The 27,281-nt window shown below is 37.7% G+C and overlaps 2 protein-coding genes and 1 long non-coding RNA gene across 4 annotated transcripts; 1 reads left to right on the top strand and 2 right to left on the bottom strand.

Annotated features, from left to right (window-relative positions):
• Positions 1 to 961: 961 nt before the first annotated feature.
• On the bottom strand, positions 962 to 2,882 carry LOC118240786. Its single transcript, XR_004775617.1, has 3 exons — positions 2,751 to 2,882; positions 2,241 to 2,386; positions 962 to 1,131 (listed from the first exon to the last, which is right to left on the bottom strand). It is a non-coding gene; the product is annotated as an uncharacterized LOC118240786 (long non-coding RNA).
• A 939-nt stretch (positions 2,883 to 3,821) lies between these two features.
• LOC113575381 (interferon alpha/beta receptor 1-like) lies at positions 3,822 to 13,822 on the top strand. 2 transcript variants are annotated; one of them, XM_035522900.1, is made up of 7 exons: positions 3,822 to 3,926; positions 4,880 to 4,997; positions 5,303 to 5,460; positions 5,565 to 5,719; positions 6,887 to 7,028; positions 11,593 to 11,747; positions 11,947 to 13,822. In XM_035522900.1, exons 1-7 carry the CDS (start codon positions 3,872 to 3,874, stop codon positions 12,079 to 12,081), a joined length of 918 nt encoding a protein of 305 aa, XP_035378793.1. In that variant the 5' UTR covers positions 3,822 to 3,871; the 3' UTR covers positions 12,082 to 13,822. The 2 variants fall into 2 exon arrangements, with proteins under 2 accessions (XP_035378793.1, XP_035378794.1); XM_035522901.1 differs by having other exon boundaries at positions 5,607 to 5,719.
• A 291-nt stretch (positions 13,823 to 14,113) lies between these two features.
• Positions 14,114 to 26,818, bottom strand: il1rl1 (interleukin 1 receptor-like 1). Its single transcript, XM_027006861.2, has 11 exons — positions 26,746 to 26,818; positions 21,663 to 21,738; positions 21,128 to 21,371; positions 20,846 to 21,008; positions 18,969 to 19,119; positions 18,758 to 18,826; positions 18,523 to 18,646; positions 17,834 to 17,967; positions 17,485 to 17,622; positions 16,797 to 16,961; positions 14,114 to 14,747 (listed from the first exon to the last, which is right to left on the bottom strand). The coding sequence occupies exons 2-11, from the start codon at positions 21,736 to 21,738 to the stop codon at positions 14,365 to 14,367; spliced, it is 1,647 nt and encodes a 548-aa protein (XP_026862662.2). The 5' UTR covers positions 26,746 to 26,818; the 3' UTR covers positions 14,114 to 14,364.
• Positions 26,819 to 27,281: the final 463 nt, after the last annotated feature.

A 27,281-nucleotide genomic window follows, 5' to 3' on the forward strand; every position in this document is an offset into this window, starting at 1 on the left:
GGGGGAGCAGTGAAAAATGGGAAGTCGAGAGACATCAGTCAGTGCACCCTATCACAAAAATAATTAGAATCAGGTAAGTTCAGAGGTAAACAGAGGTAAAATGAGAAGAAATGTTTGTTGTTAGTAGAGGGAGGAAATCTTTCACACTTTCTGCTCCAGAAGCTTAAAGTTACTTCAGATCCACTGGAGAGACCATGGACAGCAAGTGCAGCACATCATGATTCTTTAGATATGGTGTCACTGTAGTGAACATAGACTGGAAATGATCCCTCTGATGAAACTTTGACCTGGTCAGCGTTGGCCTTCTTTCTCCCCTGGCACACGGACAGGACCCAGGACTCCTCTAGCACCATGATGGCCTAGCTGATGGCCACAAATGGCCAAGCTGATGGCTTACCATGCTGGCATGGCTTTCTGACCTTTCCCCCTCTTCTTAAGTGTCATAAAACCCACACACTGGAATGCGGGTATCTCTTACTAGCCTGTCTGTACTTAAAGGAACTGTGACTATAAATTCCATCAGACTCAAACCCTCACCAGGACAATCAACCTTTTCTCATCCCACAGAGAATTTTTCACACACTTATATGTTTCTGTTTCTTTTTCTTTGTTTAATTGATTAGTGATGGATCTTATATGTTTCTGTATGTGCTACAAGAATTCTTTTCCCCCGTTGTGAAAACAAAGGCATTAACCAAGCATGCCCTGTTCCCAAAGATGTACCTGGAAAGTTCAGCCCCCTTCTCAGTCAAGTACAAGGTGTGAAACAGAGAGTGAGACCCACAGAAGGGGGGGCTCCCCGAACACTGTGAGGGGAGATTCAAAATGTTTCTTTTGAACTAAAAAAATAGCCTCTCGCTAAGGAGTTAGAAAGATTCAAATCTCATGTTATCTTAGATCTTTTTTTTTCTTTGTTTGTTTGTTTGCTAATTTCTTATTCTTAGTTTGTGTTTATTGGAATTTGCTCATAACAGCTTGTATCAAGTAAACTTGCCTGGTTTCGTGTGATTAAGACTGGAATTACATTGTGCAGTCGGCAACAAATCCAGAGCTCCTACTTCTCGGTCCGAGAAGCCTGGTCGTTTCATCATCACTGGCCTTTATCACTCATGCAGTGTCAAACCAGCAATGCTGTGGAAAATGGACACACTCTGTCAGTGTCATCCAGATGGCTTCAGTGGAAAATGGACACTTTCATTTAGCGCCACCATGATGGTTTTACATGGTCGAGCCAGTGAGTCGTAAGAACAGGCATTTCTCTTCTTATGTTATCAGTTTGTATCAGTTGTATCAGTATACTGTTTATGTATCAAAATTAGATCATTAACTCTTTCCACCCCTCTGCAATGCACTCCTCCTCAATCCTTTAATTAGTTCTCCCTCTGGCTATTTCACACCAGTTCTTACTTTTTCTCCTGAGTCTTCCGTTATAGGTTTAGTCATACCCTTTCACCATGAATCTCATTTGATTAATCAATTGCCTTGTTTGGTCTTTGTTTGGTTGATAAATAGACTGCCTGGTTGGTCATTCCCACAGGTTGCTTTTCTTTTCTTTCTAGTTTCTTTATTAATCTAGTTAGCTACCTTTGTCCCCCACAAATCATCTGTGTTAATTTCATTTGCTTGCATTGTTATGTTTGTTTATTACAGTGATTCTAGTGAATTCGATACATCGGTTCAATCAATAGTAGAATCTTACTCCATGATTGTTATGCATGTTTTTGTACCTCTTTCAATAAACTAGCTTAGTTATTCCATTTGTGAGTCAAGAGTGATATTCTAATGTTTGGTAGATGAGAAATAATCAGGTATCAAACTGGCATCTTTTGAGCTAAAACTGAATTATTAATCTGTAAGGGTCGGTGCCAGGCTGAGGCCCCCTCCGGCCACCAGAGGGAGGCCTCGAGTCAGGCACGCCACTAATCAGTCTTAACGCCCAACAGCTAGGCTAGACCTTATATAAGCTCAGTGACCCAGTCATTCAATGTTGGGTCTTTGCCAAAGTTCTGAGACAAGCTCCTAGCTGGTAACTTGAGGTGTGTGAGCCCTCGTGCTACACCTCACTTCTGCGCTGCGAGGGTGTCTGTTTTTACACCTCACCTCCCATCTCCAGTTTCCCCCCTCAACTCTGTCTCTCTCCTAAAGCTCCCCATCGCCATTACAGTTCCTACCTGTTTTCTGGTTTTGTTTGGGTAGTTTTAGTATGGTTTTGCCCAGGGAATCGGGGCTGCCATTCTTACCGTAGCTTCCTTGGTTCTCCCTTTTCCTACGCTCGGCATGGTGTTTAGTTTTTTCACTCTAGTTTTGTCGTCCTCCATTCCTTTGAAGGGCGATATATGCGCAGGTAGCTTTATAGCTGCCGCAGTCTAGCAGGTATTTGTCCGCCCTGTAACAAAACGGGCGGGGGTTAACTCCCCACTTTTGGTTACTTACTTTTCTTGTTTTACTGCTTCTGTGAACTAACTGTTTCGCACACTGGCCCACCATCATTAGCGCGTTGTTGCTTACCCAGTAAGATGTTGGTAGCATCACCTATTTGACCCGGGTTTGAGCCCACGTTACATAATCAATAATAAATTCATTAAAATGAATGCATTTTCCTTGTTAATCAGGGCGGTGCCCCAATTAACCTTAGCAACCATGACTGACCATTTAAGTGTTAAAACCTATTACCAGATGCTATTTCCTGCAGTCTGTGCCATACCCCACACTCAGGACGGCGCTGCCACCACCAAGTTCTGCTCCCTCACCTGCTACTGGCTCTGTTTTGCCCCTCACCCTGTGGGGTATCTCCTTTTCCTTCTCCTATCCCACCTGTCTCTGTCCGGGTTATGGTCTCTGGCCTGCGTCCTGCCATGCGATCCCAGCCCCAGATGCACTCACTGGTCCGTAAGCGCATCAGGAGCCATGTGATAAGGCAGACTTCCTGTAATATTCCCTCCTCAGCGTTGTCCTTCCATGGCGGTCCCGTGTTTGTTTTCTTTTTCAGCTGTCATTGTGTTAGTCATGTGCTTTGTTTACATTCCTCACGTTATTCGCCCATCAGTAGTTATCAGCCTCACCTGTGTCTAATCTCCTTTATTCCTGTGTGTATTTATACTCTTTTTTATCCTTACTGTCTTTGTCGGTTATTGTGGTGGAACTGCTGTGTTTGGAGTCATGTTTCATGTTTGAATGTTTGGAGAACGTCTTTACTTTAGCTTTCATCAAACGCCTTTTGTTTACCGAACAACATGTGCACAAGTCACACATATTTACAACAGATTATTTTATACATTTGCTTGTTTGAGGTTTTTTTTTTTTAAACAATATTCTAGCTTATAATGACACCATAAGCAAGTTTTTTTTTCTCTGAATACGCCACCGTAGATAAGATCTTTAATTATTCAATAATAATGGGGAAAGTGTGATAGATTACATAGTACATCTGAGATGTTACAGTGAATTTTACAAGTCATACTAAGACTATATACTGTAAAGGTTAACACGTTTGTCCACAAAAACCACAACAGATGCCATAGCTGTGAGTGGTAAGCACACATTTACAGTGCTTACAGTACGGAATATATATATATATATATATATATATATATATATATATATATATATATATATATATATATATATATATATATATATATATATATAAAACCTAGAATAGATATATAGGTCTAGTAATATAGGTCTAGTTACACTTCTTTGTGGGGCAGTTCCTCTAGAGGAAAGCTTATTTTCGCTTTTGATTCTTGGCACCATCGAACAGGCGTAGCCTAAATGACTCGTTCGTGCAATGCCAGGGTTCAGAAGAGGAGGTTTGAGCATATCCGTGTCAGACATGGACTGGACATGGCTGGAATAATTTACCTACATTATGGATTTGCAAAACATAGTCGTTTCTTGTCTGTTCTTCCTCACTGTCCATCGCGGTAAGGGCACACGTCGTATCTTTAATCCATGAATATTTTTAAAGAACGCTAACGTTAGGAATGTGATTTATAAGATAGCTAGCTAGCTGCTGCTAAGGCTGTGTCAGCTCCTAGCAAACAACTAGTGGTCTGGCTTGCGTGGTTGAAGTTAGGCCTTTATATTGGAGTGGTATCTAAATAACCTGGGCACACACCTAGATAGTGGGCACCAGTGCCCAGTGTAGTCTGTCTTAAATAGATATCAATAGATAGCAGAAATATGCACATAGGATTGGTGTAACGCAGGAATAGTTACAAAAAGTGTTTTTCTTGTGTAAGTTTGCGTACTGGTAACTTAGAGGGTTGACGGTTTAACTGAGGGACGTCTGAAAGTGAGCATTGTAGGGAAAGAGGTGACTAAAATATAAAATAACGTCCTGAATTATAAAATATCTAATAATAAACAAATAATAGTAATACGAATAGTAATGTTGATATATTTGGCTTCAAATGCAGTCCAAACTAAACAAAGTTTGTCAGTGTCCACTGAGATTTAGCCACAACACAAACTTAACTGGACTTTATATGCTTTGATTCTAAATGAGATGTACACAGAGGTTGGGTAGCTACTGTGTTATAGTGTCTAATTATCCTGTAACATGTACATATAGAATAACTAGCTTCAGCTATGACAAACAGATGTCCTCCATCATCTGAATAAGAATTTTGATGATGAATCACTTCAGAGCTGATGAAGGACACACTCACTCCATGTTCATCTTTTAATCATAATTAATTTGACTCTTTATACCATATTTTATATCATTGCAAAGATATACAAGAGTAAATTTAGTATATAATGACTGACTTACAAAATACCAATAAATAGTATTAGAAGTGATAATGTAAATGGAATGACCACTTTTTGTTTCTTTTTAGTGCATTAACAGTTTACATTGTCCTTATTTTTTCAGTATGGATGACGGAATTACCACCACCACCACCACAGCACATTCAAATCCACTCATCAGTGTTGATGTGGAATTCCCCTGGAGATGACAGGAATGTGACTTATACAGTTCAGTACAGCAGGTAAGATCAGCCTCCAGTATACTAGTGCCATCATGATAGCACTTCTCTAAAGTGAAAAGGATTGAAAGTGAAGTAAATGCAGATTTCACAAAGCAAACCAAGGACTTTATGTATCACAACCACATGCCAGATTAGTACCAGAATGGATGATTTTTGCCTGCACAAACTCAGTGCTGGTTTATAGTCCAGAAAGCACTGTGACACCTAACCACAATGTTCATGTTACTGTTGTAGACAGTTTGTGTTGTAGACCACATTTAATTTGATTTTGTTTGTAACCTAATGTTGTTATAAATTGAATGTAGTGCGCCAGGGGAATTGTGGGACAGCATGACTGGCTGCAGTCAGCTGCAGTGTGACTTTGCTGCTAAGGATTTCTATGGGAAGGTGTTTCGTGTGCGAGCAGAAAGAGGAAACCTGTCATCAGATTGGCAGCAGTCAGAGCAGGTTCAATGCATACACAGTAAGCCTTCTTCTTATTCCTTTCCTTAGTAGATTTCAAAATGATTTTTTTTAAAATCATTTGTGTAAAAGACTAATTCTAACAATGCTCTTCGTGGTCCACAGTTAACACATGTGCTCCCATAATAAACCTGTCCATTGTATCAGACAAAGTGCAACTGCAGAGGAAACACAGAGACAGTAGCCTGAAGAAAGAGTATGGAGGTCACATCACCTTTAGACTTCTATACTGGAAAACAACCAGTCCAAATGATAAACAGGTCTGTATAACATAGAGATCTCCATGAACAATGTGACAGTGAACTCAAAATTGATGTTTTTACTGCCCATGGAAGCAAGTTCCTTAAAGTTGAAATGATGGATTTTACACACAAATGCTGTCACTTTTCTGAGGATTTTCTGTCAAACCACATTTCTGGCAAACAGTTATAGTTTGGGGACTGGGCATAACAGAATCAACAATTTATAAAACATTGTTCTAAAGTGGCAAAACACATTGGTTTGCTACATGTTGGTTGCCTCTGCAGAACCACCTGTAATGGAGGAAAGAAAAATAAGCATAATGTGCAGGAACAGTTGACTGTCTGCAACAGCAGAATCTTAAAATTCTAATGATAAAGGAGCATAATTACACAGGCTGGACCACAAGATGCAAACCCATCCACAGCTAGATTACAGCACACTAGATTACAGCACACTAGATTACAGCACACTAGATTACAGCACACTAGAGACACAAAGATAAAATGTAATCCTGCAAATGTTTACCCATTGATGGAGTCTTTGAATGTCATAGGAAGGTTCAAGTGAATATCAAAAAAAACAACCTGCACTGTTGTAGTTATACAAAGCCTAAATCCTAGCTAATAATATCAGCGACATCACGAGTGCTACAAGCAATCAAGCTTGAAGCATTTTTTGGACATGAAGATTTTAGCCTGGGGGTTATTTGTATGATCTTGTCTGCAAAGGGCCAAATGGCTATAGATTTTCATTCTAACCAAGATGAAGCCACATCTGATGCAACTGATTTAAGTGTTTGAAAACTGAATAACTGATTAAACAGTGGAAACAGGTGCAGCTCCTGTGTGGTTGGAATGAACACCTGCAGACATGCAGGCCATCTCCAAATAAGGTTCTACAACCTTATATTAGACCATTGTTTTAGATTGGACTAAAGTCAGCAGAAGAATTAATACAATGAAAAATTTTGTAAAATATTTGTAATTAGGAATACCACATGTAATCTGTAATCTGTTGAAACTAAATATAAACACCTTGCTATTATACTTCCATGTTTAATTAAACCTGCTGAGACAGTGTCAGTGTTTTATTATTCTTGAATGGTGTTATATATTTCACTATGAGTCTCTGTCTTCCTTACAAAGTGTACCAAAAGCTAACGGTATTTTTTTTTACCTCTCCAGGAGAATAATGAGTATACCAACCCCATCATCATGAACGACCTTGAGCCAGGAAAGAACTACTGTTTCCAGTTTGACTATTTGTATTTCCATAAACCCTATGGAAACCCCAGCCGCTTAATTTGCAAAGAGATCCCTGAAACATGTAAGTTATCTGAGGGGTATGTATAGTGCTTCAGTTTGCTTTTAAGTCCAATGTAAGTTCATTTACAATTTAATACAGTTTGTAGTGGTGAGGCAGGCGAGGTAGGAAGCAAATGAGTAGTGTTACTTCAGAGTATTCATCGTTATTGGGTGCACGGTCTGATACTAAGAAACAAAACAGACCATTTTCACTTGGACAAAGACTATAACAAAACCACCAAGAGAACCAGGGAAACAAAAACATCAATTCCCAACCACGGGGGTAATCCAGAAACAGGGAGGTAATTCCAGAAACAGGTTTGGCATGTAACCCAGATCTGATGACTCAGACTTCTACGAAACTGAGCATTTTCCGTTCCTGAAACTGTGCTTGTAAACTGTAAACTTAGGTTTACTGGACATGAATCAGAGTTAATCAGAACACTGGCCAAATCTCCATCATAAACATGGCTCAGATCATTGATTACAATGACTAATAGGTGTAACCTCATTATATTGCCATCAAATCACACATAGATAGACTTTAGGATCATGGATTCTAGACAGGTTTAATTACAAATTGCATGGGTCAATTTTTTTTTTTAAATTTTTTTTTTTTTTTTTTTTTTTTACTTTTAGTGCCCCTTAAGCAAAACTGATATGCGCACGCGCGCGCACACACACACACACACACACACACACACACAGACACACACATACACACACACACACACACATGCAGCACTTAATTGATTGATTAGGGTGATTAAGTGACTTTGAAAGTGGCATGTTGTTGGTGATAGATGGGCTGGTCTGAGTATTTCAGAAACTGCTGATATACTGGGTTTTTCATGCATAACCGTCTCTAGGGTATACAGTGAATGGTCCGAAAAAGAGAAAATATTCAATGAGCAGCAGTTCTCTGAGCTAAAATGCCTTCTTGATGTCAGAGGTCAGAGGAGAATGGCCTGATTTGTTTGAGCTGATAGAAAGGCAACAGTAAATCAAATAACCACTTGTTACAGCTGAGGTATGCAGAAGAGCATCTCTGAACACACAACACATTGAAGCTTGAAGCAGATGGGCTGCTGCAGCAGAAGGCTTTACCGGGTGCCACTCCTGTCAGCTAAGAACAGGCAACTGAGGCTACAGTTTACATGGGCTCACCAAAGCTGGACAATAGGAGATTGGAACAACATTGCCTGGTCTGATGAGTCTCGATTTCTGCTGAAACATTTGGATGGTAGGGTCAGAATGTGGTGTAAACAACATGAAAGCACGAATCCATGCTGTCTTGTATCAATGGTTCTGGCTGGTGATGGTGTAATGGTGTAGAAGATATTTTCTTGGCACATTTTGGCCCCCTTAATGCCAACTGAGCATCATTAAAAGCCACAGTCTATCTGAGTATTGTTGCTGGCCATGTCCATCCCTTTATGACCACCATCTTCTGATATTCAGGAGGATAACACGCAATGTCACAAAGCTCAGATGATCTCACACATGCTTCTTGAACTTGACAATGAATTCGCTGTACTCAAATGGCATCCACAGTCACTAGATTTCAATCCAATAGAGCACCTTTGGGATGTGGTGGAATGCGCGATTTGCATCATGGATCTGCATCTTACAAATCTGCAGCAGCTGTGTGATGTTATCATGTCAGTATGGATCAAAATTTCTGAGGAATGTTTATAGCCATTGTCAAATCTATGCCACAGAGAATTAAGGCAGTTCTGAAGTCAAAAGAGGGTCCAACCCGGTATTAGAAAGGTGTACCCAATAAAGTGTATACATAAATATATGTGCATAAGATGATCCCCTCCTGTGCTGAGAGCTGTTACACCCCATACAACTCTAACAAACTATCTAGCTCACAACTAAAAAAACTGTTCACAACTCAACAGCTTCCTGCGCCTTGCAGACCTGTTCCTTATGCCAGACCCAAACAGCCAGAGCAGCCTGTTCTGATCTACCATCATAGCTAGTGCCAGGTTAGCCTACGGTTAATATGGCCTTGGTCAAAGCTGCTTGAAGCACTATGATGTTTAGCAGGGACTTGTGTTCCATGTTAATTTTCTGCACCCAGTGTAATGCTATGCCACCTAAAACCTTCAAGGGGTGCTTGTACAATACCTTCATCTAAGGGAGAACTGCAATTTCCACTCCTATACCCTTGACTAAGAGTGTTGCAAAGAGTCCTCCACCGTGATCCACAGAGTTAGTGGCCAAACCAAACAAAAGGGGGCCAAGAGGACATCCATACTACATAGCGTGATGGTGGGCGAAAATTGTCTGATTGGCTATTATTTGTCCTTACTATAGTTAAAGGTGAAGAATATAGTAACATAACCCATAAAATGAAATTCATTCTTAATCCAGATTATTTTAAGATGTAAAAAAGGTAATTCTACTTTACCCTAAAGTCTCTAAAATCTAAAATAGCAAAATAAATGGGACGATATATTGAAAAATCAAAAGGGTCTTTGTTCTTATTAATTTACAGGACATTTGCCATTCTGCATAAATCTAGCAGCCAGTAAAATTTATAGATCAATCTAATTGTATAGCTGAGTGTATAAAGCACATATTGATTATCTAACTGATGTTCTTAATCAATCATAAATTTTTTTATGTTGCTTCTCATAAATTACATATGAAAATAACAACTTCTCTAATATGAAGCTTCTAAGTCTCCCCCCACAAAGTAGATGCCGAAATCCCAGGATTATTATTTGTCCTAAGATAAATTTTGACGTGGTTAGACATTAAACGTGGTTAGACATTTCTCATTAGAGTAAACACATATTAAGGTACCATGAAGATACCATCTCAGAATCAGATATTCAACATTATATGTATGGTATATATCTTCACAAAAAAAAGTTTCATTTAAATGTATATTGTATATGAGAATAAAGGAGTAATGCTCAGAGGTTAAAAAAACACCATGGATCTGAAATAGCACACTCCATTAATGAATGATTTAATCATGTCAGCAGATTTTGCCAACATGATAGTTCTACTAGAGCTATGATCTAGCACTGGATTAAGGTTAAAGTCACAGCCAAGAATAAGAGTGTAAGTCTGGATTATTAGAAAGAATAATGTCTGGGAATATTACAAAAATATTACAAAAACGTAAAAGAAAATCATGGCAGTGAAAAAAGTATCAAATAACAAATGTACCCAGTAAAACAGTAATTTGTAGACTTGAATCCAGAACCATTAAAAATAGACATCATTCATGATTCAGCCATGGAACCATAGTAAGATAAACGTTTACAGCCAAACCTTGACATTGAAGTACCTCATCCGATATTATTTACGGATGCAGACCTTTAGCATGTTCATTGACAAAGTCTGTGGTTTCCTTTGGATCTTGAAAACTGTGAGCATATCCATCGGGATGGGTGATTTTCAGTGTTGCAGGATTTTGCAGGATGTTGAAGGGGGATTTTCAATGTACAAGCCTCACTTCAGCACAGGAGCACAGCTGACATTAACCACACTAAATGCAACTTTTTGCCTCCCTACAGAAAAATGAAAACCTTGCTTTTGTGAAGAAGTGGCGAGTGTTTTCCAGCCTGTAAAAGGATTTCTGTTTGATTGTGTAAAAAAAATCGAGCAGTCTAACTCTAAAGGGCTGCAGTGCATCTCCTCCTTTGGGTTTGTCACTGAGTGCGCTGTGGAGCCAATCCAAAAGAGGCTTCTCATCCAATTTATGCAGGTCTCGGAGCAATATCGCAAAGAATTTGGTTATCTGTGAGCCTGTGGAACCTTCTGGAATCCCAATCACCTGCAGATTATTCCTCCTAGAATACACTTTGAGATCCTCACACTTTTCTTCAAGGTGTTTGGCTTGGGCACTTAACTTACTAACTGTTGCTTGCAGCTCTGTTAGTTGTGCGCTGTGGTCAAATCAACTTTTGTTTGCAATGGTCTAATTGAGTTGTATAGTCCCTTTCTCACAGCTTCAGTTTCAGAATGCAGATATGCCAAAAGAGAGTCGATTTTGCTATTATTAGGCTGTTATAGTCTGCAAAAGTGGGCCACTAATCGCACTGTGACACTGACTTCTGACTTCCAGGATTCTGTCTTTTTATGAGTGGATGGAATTGTGAGCTACAGGGACACAAAGTAAAAATATAGCATGATGAAATACAACTGTGCATAATAGAAAAAAAATCAAACCTATTCTTGTGGTGCAGTTGGGAAATATTTCTACATCCTAAACACCGCAGCACTCCATGGGTTTTACTGTGAGCTACAAGGCAGACAAAAGTAGATGATTAAGAAAATGTTCAACAGTACACACATGATCCAAACCGCAGCTTTAAAAGATATAGTGTACCACAAAACACAAAAAACAGGATAAACCTGAAGACTATAAAGGGTGCTTATCAATTCAGCTAAATTATAGGAGGTAAAGGTAATGAAGGGAGAGTGTGCCAGCGTACACACAGATGAGGACACTGAACTGCGTAAGTGGCAGACGGTATTCAGTTGACTGGCATTTAGTGAATGAATAACTGCAGAAATTTCTATTGCTCTTGTTAATTTTTTTTCTCTCTTTCTCTGTCAAGCTTTTGGTCGGACCCTTCGTGTTATCGTCTCAGGTGTGCTAACTGTAGTGGTATTGGCCATTTTTGGGGGTTGGCTTTATTTTGCTTACAAAAACTACAGAAAAATCAAACAATATCTTCAGCCACCTCTGGATATTCCTCAACACTTTCAAGAGGTAAAAACATTTTCAGTAAATATTAAAGCAAATCCAGACAAAAAACATCATTAGCTATGAAGTATAGTCTGATAAGCAAATTGTATTTTAATTCCTAGCAGATAAAGAATGATATATTGATCTTATAAGGCATTTTTTCTCATTTGATTCTGAGGAATACTGGGTTCAAAAGAATGACACACCTTTTCTCTCTCTATAGTTTTTGTCAAGTGAATTTTATGAGCACCAAGTTGATCTCCCCAGCAATCAAGATGCTGAAGTGGGCAAGATCATAACTTTTGCATCAGAACAGACTCAAATGGAGCCAAAAGTGGTAGATAAGGAGAAGATTTGAGCTCCCTAACACAACCATTGAATCTCTGCATTTCTTTCCCCAAAGACCTGCAGTGGTTGATCATATACATGTTAAGACTATGGTCATCTCAAGCTGTTAGTCTATCGCTTGCGGTATGGCATCTGAGCCAAGGATGTTGTGGTAACTAGTTTTACTTATTTTACTGATTTGCACTGTTCACATTTCCATTGCTTCATTATTTGTTTAAGCACTTTTTTGTCTCATTCGTGTTATTTCTATTATGGGATGTAAGGTTTTCTTGAAGAGTAGCTGTGACTATAACATTTTAAACACTATAATGATAAAGAAAACACGAGCATTAACCAAAAGGACAGCAGCTGTCCTTTGTGTCCGTCCTGTCTGCCTTCGTGTATTTTAGTGTATTCTGATTGGTCCACACCATGTATATGAATATAGCAGTCACTGAATTGGTCATGAATGGACCACCTCATGGCACAATATTCCAATCTGTGAGAGTTATTGATGGACATGTCAAATTACATTCTGGGGAATTGAGAGATTTACTGGTGAAGGTGTCTTGTCAATCCTGAAACTGAAACATTTTAGCTCTAGTTCTCTTTTTTTGCCCTTGAGATTCTGGCAATAGTTATGTTACTTAAAAAATGAAACTAACAAAACCTTCAGTGTTGAATATATGTTTTAGCAGACAAGTTCTAGTGCAAATGTTATTATTTGAAGATATTATGGACCAAATTACCTGTAACACATTATGTGCTATCACATAACACTCATATAGGCACATTAGGTAATAGAACAGTTTGGTAGCAACCGCAGTGTACTACTTGATCTTAGCTCATCACATGGCCCTAAATAGGAGTGGCAGGCCTCCTAGAACGGAGGCATGTATATTTTTTAAAATGTGATTTACGCTGTTTAGCATAGAAAGGTTTCTATTTCAAACTTGTGAGTACTCCAGTCTATAGATGTTGTGTCCATCATACTATGCAAATTAATAAATCAGCCATGTGCTAAGATAGTGAATTAAAAATACCTGTATTGTTAGTCAGGAAAGATTTTTGCATTCAGTGAGAGAGGAGAGGCCAACACTCAGCAATCTAATTGAAGTACATGTGATGCAACCACGGCAGTATACAAGAATTTGTATACTGAAAATCTCAGTATGATAATCTCAATATACACCCTATATATAATGTAAAAAAAAACTGCATTAAAAACTACAGGCTACTTTTTATATGAACTCATGTTGATTTTACTTTTCATCTTTGGTAATGATAAGGTGATTGTTCATCTAATTCAATTATTTATTTTCTACTGTTCAGGAACTTGTTTATCTACAACATCTGCTAAAAACCTTTTAGAATAGTGTAATGATAAACTATTTACTTATTTTTTTGTTGTGTAAATAATCCTTTTTTTGTGTTGTTTGTTTTTTGTTTTCCATAAAAACACTAAACATTTCTCGTGGACCGTATCTTTTCTCAAGTTAGAAATTCTTTTCTAGAAAAATTATTTGAATAAGAAATTATTTGCGGTTTTAGAGAAGGAAAAGTATACTTACATGCTTGTTTACAGAAAATATGTAAAGTGCAGATGCTTTAATAACTACTTAGGCACAGTAATGATAGCACTGTTAGTGGATTGCAGTCTTTGAACAGGATATATTTTAATATTCAATCTTTGTCTTTATTTCCATCTTAGACATTTTCAGGTTTTCTATCTCAGTCTCATGTCAGAATAAAACTTAAGGTATAAGAAATCATCTACACTCAGAACTTTATTACCCCATAGAATTAATGAAATGGTTTAAACATCTACTGTTTTAAACATAAACTGGTTTAATCTAGAAATCCCACAAGCATGTTGTTAGCACTGCTAATGAAGGTCCAAAACATCCTGTTTCTGTGGAAACCATGTCTGCTAAATTGAACATAGGTCTATGTATGTAGATGTAGAAAAGCAAAGAGTCTGATTACCTTTACCTTGCCAGAGGGAGACTGCACAAAGTACTAAATGCAGGGGTACCAATAAAAGTGACACATTTTCAGGAATCTTTTTTTTTTTTTTTTGTCTGTGCCATTGTATCATGGGAAATGCAGTGTATAGGCTTAGCATAGGAACAGCATGTGATATGCATCTTGTTTTAGTAGTTTTAATCAAGGGTGTGTATGTTTCTCTGTGAAAATAGAAATAAATCTTGCATGTTAATGTAATGTTACAATTACAATGTTACAATTTATATGTTCTGGATAACAGTGGATGGCAGTAGATGACAAAGTATCAGAGGCACATTTCAGATTCTTTTTAAGCCTGGGAGAAGTTAGGCCTTGGAGAACTGGATTTTGGACAGTACGCAGCTGCTGTAGGAACTGGCATCATGTAGCGCACTTGCTTCCAGAACCGTGACCCAGGGCATGCAGCTTGTGGACTCCCGCTGTCCCACCTCAAGGGTGGAGTCTTCCAGAGGAGGTGCTGCAGACCCAGTGGCAGCTCTGAGTACTTGCTCATGCCTCCCAGCTGAATAAGAATTGCACTCATTTCTTGTTGAACCAGCACCTGGTGTAGTCCCACATGCCAGTCATAACCTTTTGGGGTCATGACTTTTTGACCTTTGGAGACCCCTGGCGTTAGCACCACTATGAGCCTCCGGCTGAGCTGCATTCTTGCATCAGTCAGCTCCAGGCTGTCTGGTAATGTTATTGGAAAGAGACAAAGGAAAAGAAAGGGACTGTCACTGGCACTCTCATTGGACACAAAAGGACAGCGTCTCCTGCTATTGGCCAAATACATGCTTTGTAAAATAAATACAGTAGGAATAAACTAACATTATAAACAGATGGTGAAATATAAATAAAAGAACCACTTATCTCCCAAATGATCAAAAAAGGCTGTTGGGTTTTTCTGTGAATTAAACTTGTATTACATTATTCAGTTAGATGGACATATTTTTGTATCAAGTTAGGTCTTATTTTACAGCATATGTAATATTAAACAGCTGTTGGGGACATGGGTTCAGTTAAAGCTTATAGTATGTAGTCTGTGAGGTCATGCACAGAGGGCTTTGATTAGATTGGAGGGCAATATCTCTCAGGCTTCCTACCATGCCCTCACAGTGGGGAGGGGGAGTACCTTTAACCAGAGGTACACTCCTGATCCCACTACTAACACCATTTGTAGTCAAACTCAGGTTTTCAATGTGGCCTGCGTGCTCTGACCACCAGACCAAACAGCTCTCTGGAATAACAGATGGATATATCTTATCCTGAGTTTATTGCTTTCTTTTTATTGCTAGCCTATTCTACATTTATGTTGTATATTACTAGCTACAGCTGCGTCTTACAGAATTGGACGTCAGTTCTCTGTAAAGTCTCACTATACTGTATGTGCCTGTTTTAAGTCCTAACTTCTTACATTAAACGAACCATTTGTAAGAGTTCCTTAACTTAACAGACCTCGGTGAAGGGGAATTTTATACATGTTTTATCTGGGATGACTGTCCATAGTGTGCAGGACATAAAGCTTCTTATAAGAATCCTGATTTTAGCTTACACTGGGCTGAATGCCTAATTAATATGTTGTAGTCTAATTCATTAATTTCATATTTACCAAGTAGTCAATCTACAATCTTTGTTGAATTTTAAAGTGTTCTGTCCTTGGTGCAAATGTTTGAGATAGTTAGGAATTAAACTCTGCCCCCAGAACCTTGCACTGCTCTTCATGTTGCAGATTGCAGCTGCTTGCCAGATCTGGGACAGTTCCATTTCACATCATTGTACTTTGCTGTGAAATGTAATAGGGGTGGATATTTCCTAGATGTTAGTGCTACATTTATTATAGTTGTGCACAAGATTCTTCTTGAGTAGTTGCAGAAGTGGATGACTAATTTCCTGCTTAATTAGTCAGGAGTACTGTACTGTGTTAATAAATGTAAAATGTTAGTCATATAAAAGAAAGACTGATTACAAAAATGGTTCATATCTTAAAATAAGGCCTAGAAACTAATGTTGCATCATTTGGTTGTAGTGAGATGAGTGTGAGTATAAGAGACAATTATTGTAGAATGTATGGAAAGTAGAGAAAATATGCTTATGAAAGAACAGCGGTATCTGACAGTTATAAGGCTAGAGATGGACCCAAAAGAGAAAAGGTAGAATCAAAGTCTTTGACAGTAAAGTACAAAAAGTCTTTGGAGGTCAAAAAAAGTATATATGGGCAGTGCTATCTCAGTGGTTAAGGTACTTGACTTGTAATCAGAAGGTTGCTGGTTCAAGCCCCACTGTTGCTATTATGGGGTCTCTGAACAAGGCCTTTAACACTCAATTTGTACACAGTCATAATTGTAAGTTGCTTTGGATCAAAGCATCAATGAATTGCTGTAAATGTAACAAGTCTCTGAGGTGGCATTCTCTCCACTTCAAACAGTGAGGTAACTACACTGCTTCATATACTAATGTATATGTTTGACTATTTTATATTAGGGTGATACCACAAAAAGCATCACAGAGTGTCTATGAGCTCTCTTTGTTTCCGTTCAAGTCAGTAGTGACTTCTGCTTTCTTGTTTCCTGCATGTCTGAAAGATGAACGTGATAATGCTGTGTGAGGTCAGACCACACCACCACACCACGTTGCTTACTCCTTCAGCATGAGCACATTCAACAAGTCCTTTTACAACACACGCATTCAGCGTGAGCGGTGTGCTCTGACCTATTCCAGAAGTGTAAACATAAACTGTACCTTCCCCAGGTAGGTCATCTCTGCCATGAATGAAGAGTTTAAAGCCACACTTGTCCTCCAGGACAGTTGGAAGAACTGTGCTGATGAAATGAGCTAAATTCTTTTCTGTTTCATCATCCATGTTGTCCTTCTGATAGATCACATAAGCATCATAGACTTTTCCATCTGAATATGGAAACGGATATCATTTTAAACTTTTATAAAACCTATGAACTTAGCAGTGGCAAATGTTTCAACAAAACCATGTAGCTTGTCTTTCTGAGAAATTTTGCAATTCATGTGTAGGGCCTATTTCACACAACTCTTCCTTCACTACATATTTGTTTGAACCTTGCACAACACCTCATTTCACAAAAAAATTAAGAAAATAAAAAATGGCTCTTTTTTCTTAGACTGGTATTGCACTCTTTTTTCCCCTTAAAATTATCTAACATTAGTCCTCATACCTGCTTTAGTCTGCCATTTGTCAGTTAATATAATACAGCCTACTTGCCCTGTTTAATAATATATTAATCACATTTAATACAAATAGATTTTTGTAATATTCAGTTCAATATGCAGTATAAAGAAGTTACAATTAGATGCATTAAATAAACAGACTAATTAATTCAAAATCATTTTATAAGGAGGCCCCAAGGTGTATAACTGCTTATAGCAATTGCTAATATAGGCCAAAACATTTCTTCACCATCTCTTTTGTTCCATACAATCCAGAAGCTTCTGAAGCACAAGACCAGATCCACAGCAAACCACTTCATTGTACCAACAGTGACCAGAAAGAGAAGGATCATGCACAAAAACATCATAACCAATGGCAGAACAGATTCTGAAAAATAAAGGAATTAAAGCATTAGTGAGGAGCAATTCATAAGCAGCATTAGTTTATGCTTAGTTTTGCAAACACATAATAATGGAATACATTGTGGGTCATTTAAAAAACCACTTGCTGGTTTTGTGTGTTTGTGTGTTTACATCATTACTGCTGCCTGCTTAGGAGCTGAACTGTAGTACTGGAGGATCTGAAGAGCGGAACGTACCCCTGGTTTTGAGAGTGATGAGGACTTGCACCCATTTATTTGCATCTGAGGCTATGCAACGAAACACAGAGTGAAGGTCTGTCTCTGAAACTTTATTGATATTCAGAACTGACAATACTGTCCTATTTACTTCCCTGTAAAGAATTCACAGTGGGTTACATTACTCTGACACCCATTACTATAAACCTGCATAAACATTCAGCAGTAGTGAACAGCAGTAAGGTTTGTGGTTGTTTCAGTATAGAGAGAGAGAGATAACTCTTAGCTAACCATCCATGCAGTGTGACAGATAGATTAAAATAATGTCACCTTACAAAACACAAATACAAAAAACAGTACAGGGTGGAGGAGGGGGGCAGATATAGTGGTATCCTAGCCCATCCTAGCCTACACCCCAAAGCTGTACCCCTGCTGCTAACAGTTGTGCCCTCAGAGCACCAAAGTTCAAGAGGAAGGATGTACATATGAAGAAAGAGGAGGTAAAAGACCATGACTGATTTTCTTAATGATAAAGTTGTGCAATACAGGAAAAGATAGGCAAGCAGTGCAGCTGATGGGATGGGTGTGATATGTGCAGATCACTTTGAGGATGTTAGTAGCTGAGTTTTATTCGACATGAATTTTAGAGTTTTAGCAGAAAGGCGATATTACAATAATCCGTATGCCATGATTATGCCAGGAGGTTTTACCTTGTGTAATATGAATATCCCTTTACTCCCTCCAGTGGGGTGACATTTCTCATCCAGATAATTCTGAATCGATCCCTTACATTGGTGCCAAAAAACACTGAGCAGTTCAGCACCTGCTTTGTACCTGACACAGAGGGAAGGGGAGATTGAGCTGCCTCTCACTTTAGTTTATTTTGATTACTTTAATCTATAGACATTTCATGTAAGGTGCTCTGTTGGGTATTTTAAGATTCACCTAAATCTGTGAACTCTATGGAGTTGTTACGGGGAGAGAGAATTTTTGGAGGATATCTTTTTGCAGGTTCTGCAAACAGGACCAACAACTCACAGTTAAAAAACATGTCTCATAGAACACTCTGCTGTGTTGTAGATTTTGGCAATCAAAACAATATTAAAACTTATGATCTTTGTTGTCTGGTGGAGGGTGAAGACTTAGCATAGCTCACCTACAATCTGCAGCTGATGGGATCCACTAGACTTGAATGTTTGACCATAGTGTTCCCAGCTGCACACACAGGTGTAGATGCCATCATCTTTCTTTGAGGTGTGACGAACACGAAGAATCCACTCAGTCTGGCCAGGAATAAGGTGGAAATCCTTCAAAACACAAAATGTAGCTATTAGAAGAGTGAACTATGCAAGTTTGCTTACAAATGCTTTTGTTTTGTGCTTATATCTGATAGTGTAATGAGATAATAGGAAAAGTTAATACAAAGTTATTAGTACATTTTTAGGCTATTGCAGAACTACATTTGATACATTTAAGCATGGGTGTAAATTTGCTTTGAAAGTGCTGTGGACAAGAATGCAGACCCGGTGATGCAATCAATTCAGATTCCCTCCAAATTCGTTTTCCCTTTAAGAAGTCAAATCCTTGGGCACATGCGTTCAAAAAAAGAAATTATCGCTGGGACCGAAAGGAAGAAGTTCATGAAAGGATTATGGTCACATTTCTCTAGCCTGTCAACGTTAGAATAGAAGACATATGAGCACTATGGTTTAAATTATATTTGTAGTTCAATTATTTTTTAATTTTTAATTAAAAAATCATTGGTTTAATTTCAATGTCAGTTGTGTTTATTATCTTGGCATACTGTGACATAGGCCTGTAAGCACAAACATTTTCTGATTCTGTCATTAGGAACATAATACGTTTTGTTTTATTGACTAAAACAAGCATATTATTGCTTAGATTATCGAATACATTAAGCAAAACAGCTTGTAGTGAAACAATATTTTCAGGGTACACTTTTAAAAAGTAGTTGGGACAAAATCAGCCATTTCAGAAAGTGGTGGGGACATGTCTATGCATTTAAGCATTTGTGGTATGATTCACAGCATTTTTATCTCATGTTCTGATAACATTTCCTGTAAAAAAAAAAAGTATGATATGCATCATGCTAACCCACTGCTTTTTCAGAGTACTGCAGACAGTAAAATTAAAAAACCTGGAACAATGACACGCTTCTATTGATTGTGGATATAGGGAGATAAGGAAGGGCATTTCTGTTAAACCCCACTAGTCATGTCTTTATGCACAGAGGAGGCAACTTTATTTAATTCACCAAAGTCCAAATGCTTTTGTAATTCATTAATATATGTGAAATTAATCACATAGTGGTGACTAAACACTGATCTAGAGCATTGCCAGTCAGTGCCATGAACATAAGGCAAACGTGCACACAGGATAAGCACAGAGCAAGTGCACATCCTGAGAGCACAGAGCAATGAGCTAGCATGTGCACAGAGCAAGCCAGTGCAAGTACACAGAGAGCATGTACAGAGAACCAGTAGGTGCACAGAGAAAGCATGCACACACAGCGGGCCTGTGCACAGTGTAAACATGAACACAGCAAATGTGTACAGTGTATGCATGTGCACAGGGCAAGTACACTTTAAAATGACCATAAGGTCCAGGAATGACCCACAACTGAGGAGTACACAAGCCTCTGAGGTTGCATACTGCTGGATCAGACTCCCAGTCACCATGGAAACACAGGACTTTGGGCTATCCAGATGGTGTACATCGGGGTTTTCAAATTCTGCATAGTCAGAAAAGTGAATTGTCTCAACAAACCTCATTCAGCTTGATAATTCATTAATTAAATTATCAGCTGCATCGGGAAAAACAAAATGTTCCCTCCACTGTTTCAGTATCAGAGCTGAGGTCTGCATGTATCAGGTGGACATGGCTCTCAAGGGACCATAAAAAAGAAAATATATGAAGCACAAGCAATTTGTTTTAACAGATGTCAGTGAACAACTATCAAAACACAACCTTTACCAATTTATAGGTGTCAATACAAAGTAATCAGTCTACTACCTTGTACCAGGTGAGGTTTTTCTCTTGTTTTTCACAGACTGGGCATAACATCTCGACTGTGGTTGTTTGCTCTGAGAAGTTTCCATATAGTTGATCAGTGTGGAACTCCTCATAGACAACAACATCAGTCTCAAATTCGTCACACTTATCATACTCATACCACCTGCAAAACACACCACATATACAATACCAAAGAACTCTTACAAAAACAATTTTTGGACATATGGAACACTTATGATTTGTGTATATAACATATAAATATGTATATATCTATATAATGACCAGCGTGTGATGTAACGGCCCGTGTCATTTAAAGCTAATGGCAGGATATACAAGATGGCACCATGGTAATGCACTCTGGCACTCTCCTCTGCTGGGATTTGCTGGATTCCATTGCTGTCATTTTTGAACCATGATATAGCTGAAGCATTCATTTCATCGCTGCACTGAAGGTGTGGACAGGGCAAATACAACCCTTCCCCTGCTATCACTCGAACATGATATATGTCTTGCCTTTCACACTGCACTGAAAAGAGACACATCAGTTTTACCCACAACGTTATTTTCTTTGCAAAGGCGACTATAAAAGACAATCACGTGCTTTTATTTAGTTTTTTAGTTGTTAGTTGATACGTTTTTTAGTTGTGCATTTAGTTATATAATAGTTACTGTATGGACTGTAATCCAATAATATGTGGTTAATGACATTATTTTATTAATATGTAATGGTCATGTATACTAAATAAACTTTAAAAGATATTCTTTCATAAAGACACAATAACTAGCAATGTTCATTCAACACTCTACTCCACCTCACCTGTAGAATTTGTGAATGTAGAGGTCATGACAAGCTCAGCCAGAAAACAAACACTAATAATCCATAAATCAGTCATCTGAAAAACAGAAAAATTGCACTTTCAGAAAGTGGCATAAAATGAGAGAGCCTATCTCCAAGCAATACAAAACTACTTTTGTAATTCTCAGTTGGGAACTGCTAAAAGAGCACGTCCTCTACTCTGTAACCTGTGAGCTTTGAACAGCATATTGTAAGTGTACATTAATTAGCTGGAAATGCTGCTGTTGGAGACTTTTGAGTGTAATGTTGTTCAAGACCTTTAAGTGTGTGGTTGCAATTCTGTTTCTGGTTGCAGTAGCTGCAGTACAATTATCTTGCACATTATATCAGTTTCATAATTGAACATAAAATTGTGTTCTATTTATGTTAGAGTATGATTCTCAAAACAGCTCTCTTTTAAAAACAAGCACATAGAAGGTGAGGAAGTTCCCGTGACACACACAGGTATGACTCATTTTGGCACCTGTTTAACATATTGTTAGAAAAGAAACTAGTAAATTGTTTCCAGTAACTATTAATAATACATTTTGATGTGGGAGGTTTTATGTTTTCTAAAAGTCTCTAAACTGAACAGATTTCAGGTTCCAGTACTTTACTAGTGAAATTTACACAACACTTTATAGCATTTTAACTACCAGATAAAATGCAAAAATGTCTGGATTCAGGAAATGCATGAAAAACCCTTGTCCATTGCACTTATAAAACCTTTTATGAGCTGAGAATGTGAGAAAGATATGGTAATAAAATAAGATAGAAAAGATAAGAATATGCTAACAATATTGCAGGAGCTGGCACTGGTCAGAAGTAATATTTTTGTCATGCATAGTCACCAATCAGCCAGTGCGCCACCAATAGTAATCCATGTTCACTTATCCAATCACAATCAACTCCATTCATTTTCATTTCCCCAACATACTTAAGTCTCACAGGTGCTTGGCTTTCAGCCCTGTCAGTTAGTCTGCTAAGCCTGTTTCTTGACTGAAGGACATTCTTCAGCGCATTATTACGTTTTTTACTCTCATTGATGATATTCTCTTTTTGTACTATTTCCATTCAAGTCTGTTCCACTTTTAACACTTGTGTCTCAATCTGTACTTGTTAAAATGTGACAGTTTAGCTCAGATTCTAAGGAGCATATGTGGGTTGGAGGGGTGTCTGAAGTGCTTAAAGCACTGATCTATAATAAAGAACTATATAATAAAATTACTATAAATAATTAAAGCTGTTATAATTATTGTATATCAGTGGCTTAAAAAATTGAGAACCTTATACTCATAAAGTTCAAGGCTGGTGTTACATGTCAGAAATGCTGATGTCGAAGAGTGTTGGAGAGAGTGGGTTTCATGAAGTCAGTTAGAACATCATGTCTTGTGTTACGTGAGGTTGTTATCAAAGATACTGTTCATTTGCATCACACCCTCGCAGTGATACTGAGGCTATCTTTTACCTTCGGCTGTCACTCCTTCTCTTGCTATCAAAACAGGATGTTGCTGAAATGACAAAATCAACGTCATTCTAGATCTCTGTTTCTACAAGGGTTTCCTTTTTACCTGAAGTTTGGTAGTGGCTATACTTACATTAAACATATGTGCACAAAATGTTTCACTAGACACTGGCATGCCCCATGCAATGGCATTTAATGGTAGTCATTATTATTATGGTTAAATAATTCTATATTGTTATTTGTTCTGTTGGAGGCAGTATTGTTATTGTTGTTGAACAATTTTCCCTGTGAATATTATCAAAATCGTTTGTAGTCATAATCTTTGCAAAAAAAGTAGACTCCCAGTGAAAGTGTAATCTTTACACTCGACATGCGGCGGATAGCCTTTACACTTGGAGCACGTTTCGACTGTATATTCAGCACCTGTAGGCTGTTGAACTGCAACTCTAAATGAAATATTATTTGTTAAACAGGCATGTCAAAAATGTTTTTATAATAATTAGTATAAACTTAACACAAACAGCAGGTTACTAATTGTTGTTGGTTGCTATGTAAACTACTGAGGGACACTGCCCAATATCAAACTTTTTCTCCATAAAAACAACAACAGCAACAACAACTACATAAAACTAACATATAGAATTGCAATCAGAAACATTAAACTCTCCTTACCTTAAAAGGGCATTATGGTGATGTGTATACAGTTGAATGAAAATATTAAAAAAATTAACGGTGCATACAAGCGCTTTTGATAAGTTACCATAATTTTTTATTTAAGTAATAAATATCTAATGTTTGTTATTTAAACAGTGGTCAATGCGCATTCCGCAGTGTCCATTGAACCTCAAGTATGGCTTGTACACCATGCTTCAAGTCTCATGGAAGACATGCATCGAGACTCTCCTCTGTCCTGGCTTCCAGATGGTGGAACAAACTTCCACTGGCTGTCCGGACCGCAGAGTCCTTGCAGCCTTCAAACGCAGACTGAATGTTTAAATGATGATTGTTCCTGCGCCTATGTTGAAATGAAACTCTAATGCTCATGACAAAGTTGACAAAGCACTTTTGTATGTCGCTCTGGATAAGAGCATCTGCTAAATGCCGAAAATGTAATTCTCATGACAAATGTTAATGTGTACTGTTATTCAAGCCCCAATGTCAGGAGTGTCCTTTTATCTTGATAACCTCTAATAAATGGTTTTAGTAATTGATGACTCCTCTCTCATGAAATAATTTCCTATTCTTTTCATGCAGATGTTTATGATTCTTTGAGGTTTGATGGCTTCCATGCTGCAACACCTTTCTTTAAATCTCATTGAAGATTTTCTATGGGATTTAAATCTGAAGACTGAGATTACAGAACATTCCAGGATTGCAAGTTTTAGTTGACTTAGAAGTGTGTTTGGGATCATTATCTTGCTGGATAGTTCAATTATCACCAAGATTCTAGTTCACAACAGAAGGCATAACATTCCTCCTCAACATGACGTTCCAGTAACGTGGTTAAGACTGTCATTTCCTGCAGCACAAAAACATCCACAGATCATCAATGATCCACCTCCAAGCTTGACCATATAGGTGGTATTCTTCTGATCATACGCCTTGCCTTTCTTGATAAACCAGTTTTATTTCATCACTCCTAACTGTGTTCCAGAAATCTGCAGGTCTATCCCAATTCCTTCTGGCATATTCCAGTCAAGCTTTCTTGTGCTTCCTGTCAAAAGGGGCATGTGTCATGGACTGTGGTCATGAAGTCCTTGGTTGTTAAGTGATCTTATGATTGACACTGACACATTTGTCCAGCCTTCATCAGGTTATCCTTTTAGACTTTAACAGTGGGGGGTTTTGACATTGAGATTGCTACAGCATTTTGACAAAATTTTGGGCTTTCTCCTACAGCTAGGTAGGTTTGCTGCTTTGCCATAAGTTTTGACCTTCTGTACACTGCTCCCAATGGTGTCTCTAGGAATGTTCAAAGTCTTGGAAATCTTTTTATATCCATTGCCCTTTTGGTGCAAATGATCTCTCTTAGCTTTGTGACAGCTCCTTAGACTTTACCATGGTTACAACACACCATGAACATATTCCTGTTTGGTGTTTATATAAACACATCACAGATGAGGCAAAGGCTCATTATTGCAACTGTATATGCTGCAGCTCTTCTTTTAACAGAAATACACACAAGCCAGAGCATATATACACACTCATCGCCCAATAGGTACACCTGTTCAACTGCTCATTAACACAAATATCTAATTAGTCAATCATATGGCAGGAACTCAATTTATTTCAACATGTAGACATGATCAAGATGACCTGCTGAAGTACAAACCAAGCATCAGAATGGAGAAGAAAGGATATTTAAGTGACTTTGAACATGGCATGGTTGTTGGTGATAGTCAGGCTTGTCTGAGTATTTGGGAAATTGCAGGTCTACTGGGATTTTCACTAACGATCATCTCTAGGGTTTACAAAAAATGGTCCAAAAAAGAGAAGTGTCTAGTGAGCAGCATTATTAAATAGATTATATATTAACTGTACTGAAGTACACACAGTTTCCTGAGAAGCTGTGCATCAGCTGTGCAAGTAAAGTGCTTCTGAATTTTTAGGAGGAAGAACCAGTTTATATATGAAAAAGTAGATGTTTAAATCATAACATTCATTCCATGGGGTTCTACAACTCCAAGAGTGTAGATCAGTTCTTTTTTTGAGTTTCCTAACTTTGTTGCCAGTAACAACTGGCAATGCAAACAGAAATATCGCTAATGTGATGTTAAGTATGCAAAATATATCTTACATTAGCCTGTTTAAAGACACCATTCCATTAGAAATGATAACAGAACTGTATTTATGTAGCTTTTTAAAAGATCTGTGCTTTACACACTTTCTATAAACAACCCTAATAATAGTGTTACATGTTTTACTGACTAACTCATCTAATGAGACTGAAAGTCTGCCAATGTTTTTGAATCTTTAAGTGTTATGTTATTGGTGATTATTACATCACATCTTTACATCACATCGGTGGAGTAATAAGTTAAACCGACATTAAATATATTTCAAATAGCAACGGCACGGAGTTCACAAAATTTATCCCATTACAGTATCTGGTAACTACTAAGTAGGCATGTGCAAGTGAATGGGAAGGTTGTATTGTTATAGAATGATATTTCCAATAATTTTATTATTATACAATGCATGCATGCAATGTCAAGTATGCTTGTTATTATAGTAATTTTATAGTAATTTCTTTCTCATCTGCATTCATTTAGATGAATCACCTCCTTATATTACCTATGCTGCTATTCTCTTGCTTTTAGACCTTGCAGCTGCTTTGCCCTTGCAGTTATTTAGTAAAATTATATAATATGAATTATATTTAAAAGCAACCGCTTTTGTAATAAATGTAAAAATGTGAATCAATTCTTATCTTGCCTGCAAATTCCATGTAATTACTATGGGGTTTACTGTATTTATTACAAATATTTTACTATAAAAGCTTCTAGGGTTGATTTCAGTTAGTCAGCGTGTACCATAGAAGTGACTGACATTCAAGAGTACTAGGGCAAAACATGTCTAAATGCAATTATGTTTGCCTACCTTGGTTGGTCAGGTTTTCTTTGGGCCCACTGAATACTCTCAACTTTTATCCTTTCACACAGCTTTAATATCCCCTGATGAGAGATAAGATGACCACATGTACATGCACCCTGCATTACTCATTATGGGTGCTTCCTAGGCATTACTGTAACATTTAGCAGATGCTCTTATCCAGAGAAGCTTACAGAAGCATATGTAGCTATTACATAATTTAAAAAAAATAAAAATAAAACAAGGTCCCTGTGCAAATAGAATTTTTTAAATCAAATTTGTATATTTGTGTATTTTGTCCATATACAGATAAATATAGTCAGATAAATATAAATATAAATATACTAAGAAGTCCAATGGACATATTACTTGTTACATGTATATTATTTATTTATTTGTGTAGCCGAAGAAGAAACAAGTTATTTTTAAACCAGCCCTACTTCATCATTTTTACTTTGTGAGCTCAGTTAATTCGCCTTATCTTTGTGTGAGACTTTTAGAGTTTGCAGCCCCTTTTATTAGATGTTATTACATTTATGTCCAAG

The sequence above is a fragment of the Electrophorus electricus genome, chromosome 25, assembly GCF_013358815.1.
Source record: "Electrophorus electricus isolate fEleEle1 chromosome 25, fEleEle1.pri, whole genome shotgun sequence".
Lineage (NCBI taxonomy): Eukaryota > Metazoa > Chordata > Actinopteri > Gymnotiformes > Gymnotidae > Electrophorus > Electrophorus electricus.

Excerpts from the sequence above, each read along its gene's own strand:
- LOC113575381 (XM_035522900.1), top strand. The coding sequence starts at position 3,872 with ATGGATTTGCAAAACATAGTCGTTTCTTGTCTGTTCTTCCTCACTGTC. Across the intron at positions 5,461-5,564 it reads GCAGGTTCAATGCATACACA|TTAACACATGTGCTCCCATA; the intron begins GTAAGCCTTCTT and ends CGTGGTCCACAG. Across the intron at positions 11,748-11,946 it reads TTCCTCAACACTTTCAAGAG|TTTTTGTCAAGTGAATTTTA; the intron begins GTAAAAACATTT and ends CTCTCTCTATAG.
- il1rl1 (XM_027006861.2), bottom strand. The coding sequence starts at position 21,738 with ATGACTGATTTATGGATTATTAGTGTTTGTTTTCTGGCTGAGCTTGTC. Across the intron at positions 21,009-21,127 it reads GGCCGTTACATCACACGCTG|GTGGTATGAGTATGATAAGT; the intron begins GTCATTATATAG and ends TGTGTTTTGCAG. Across the intron at positions 18,647-18,757 it reads CATAGAGTTCACAGATTTAG|GTACAAAGCAGGTGCTGAAC; the intron begins GTGAATCTTAAA and ends CCTCTGTGTCAG.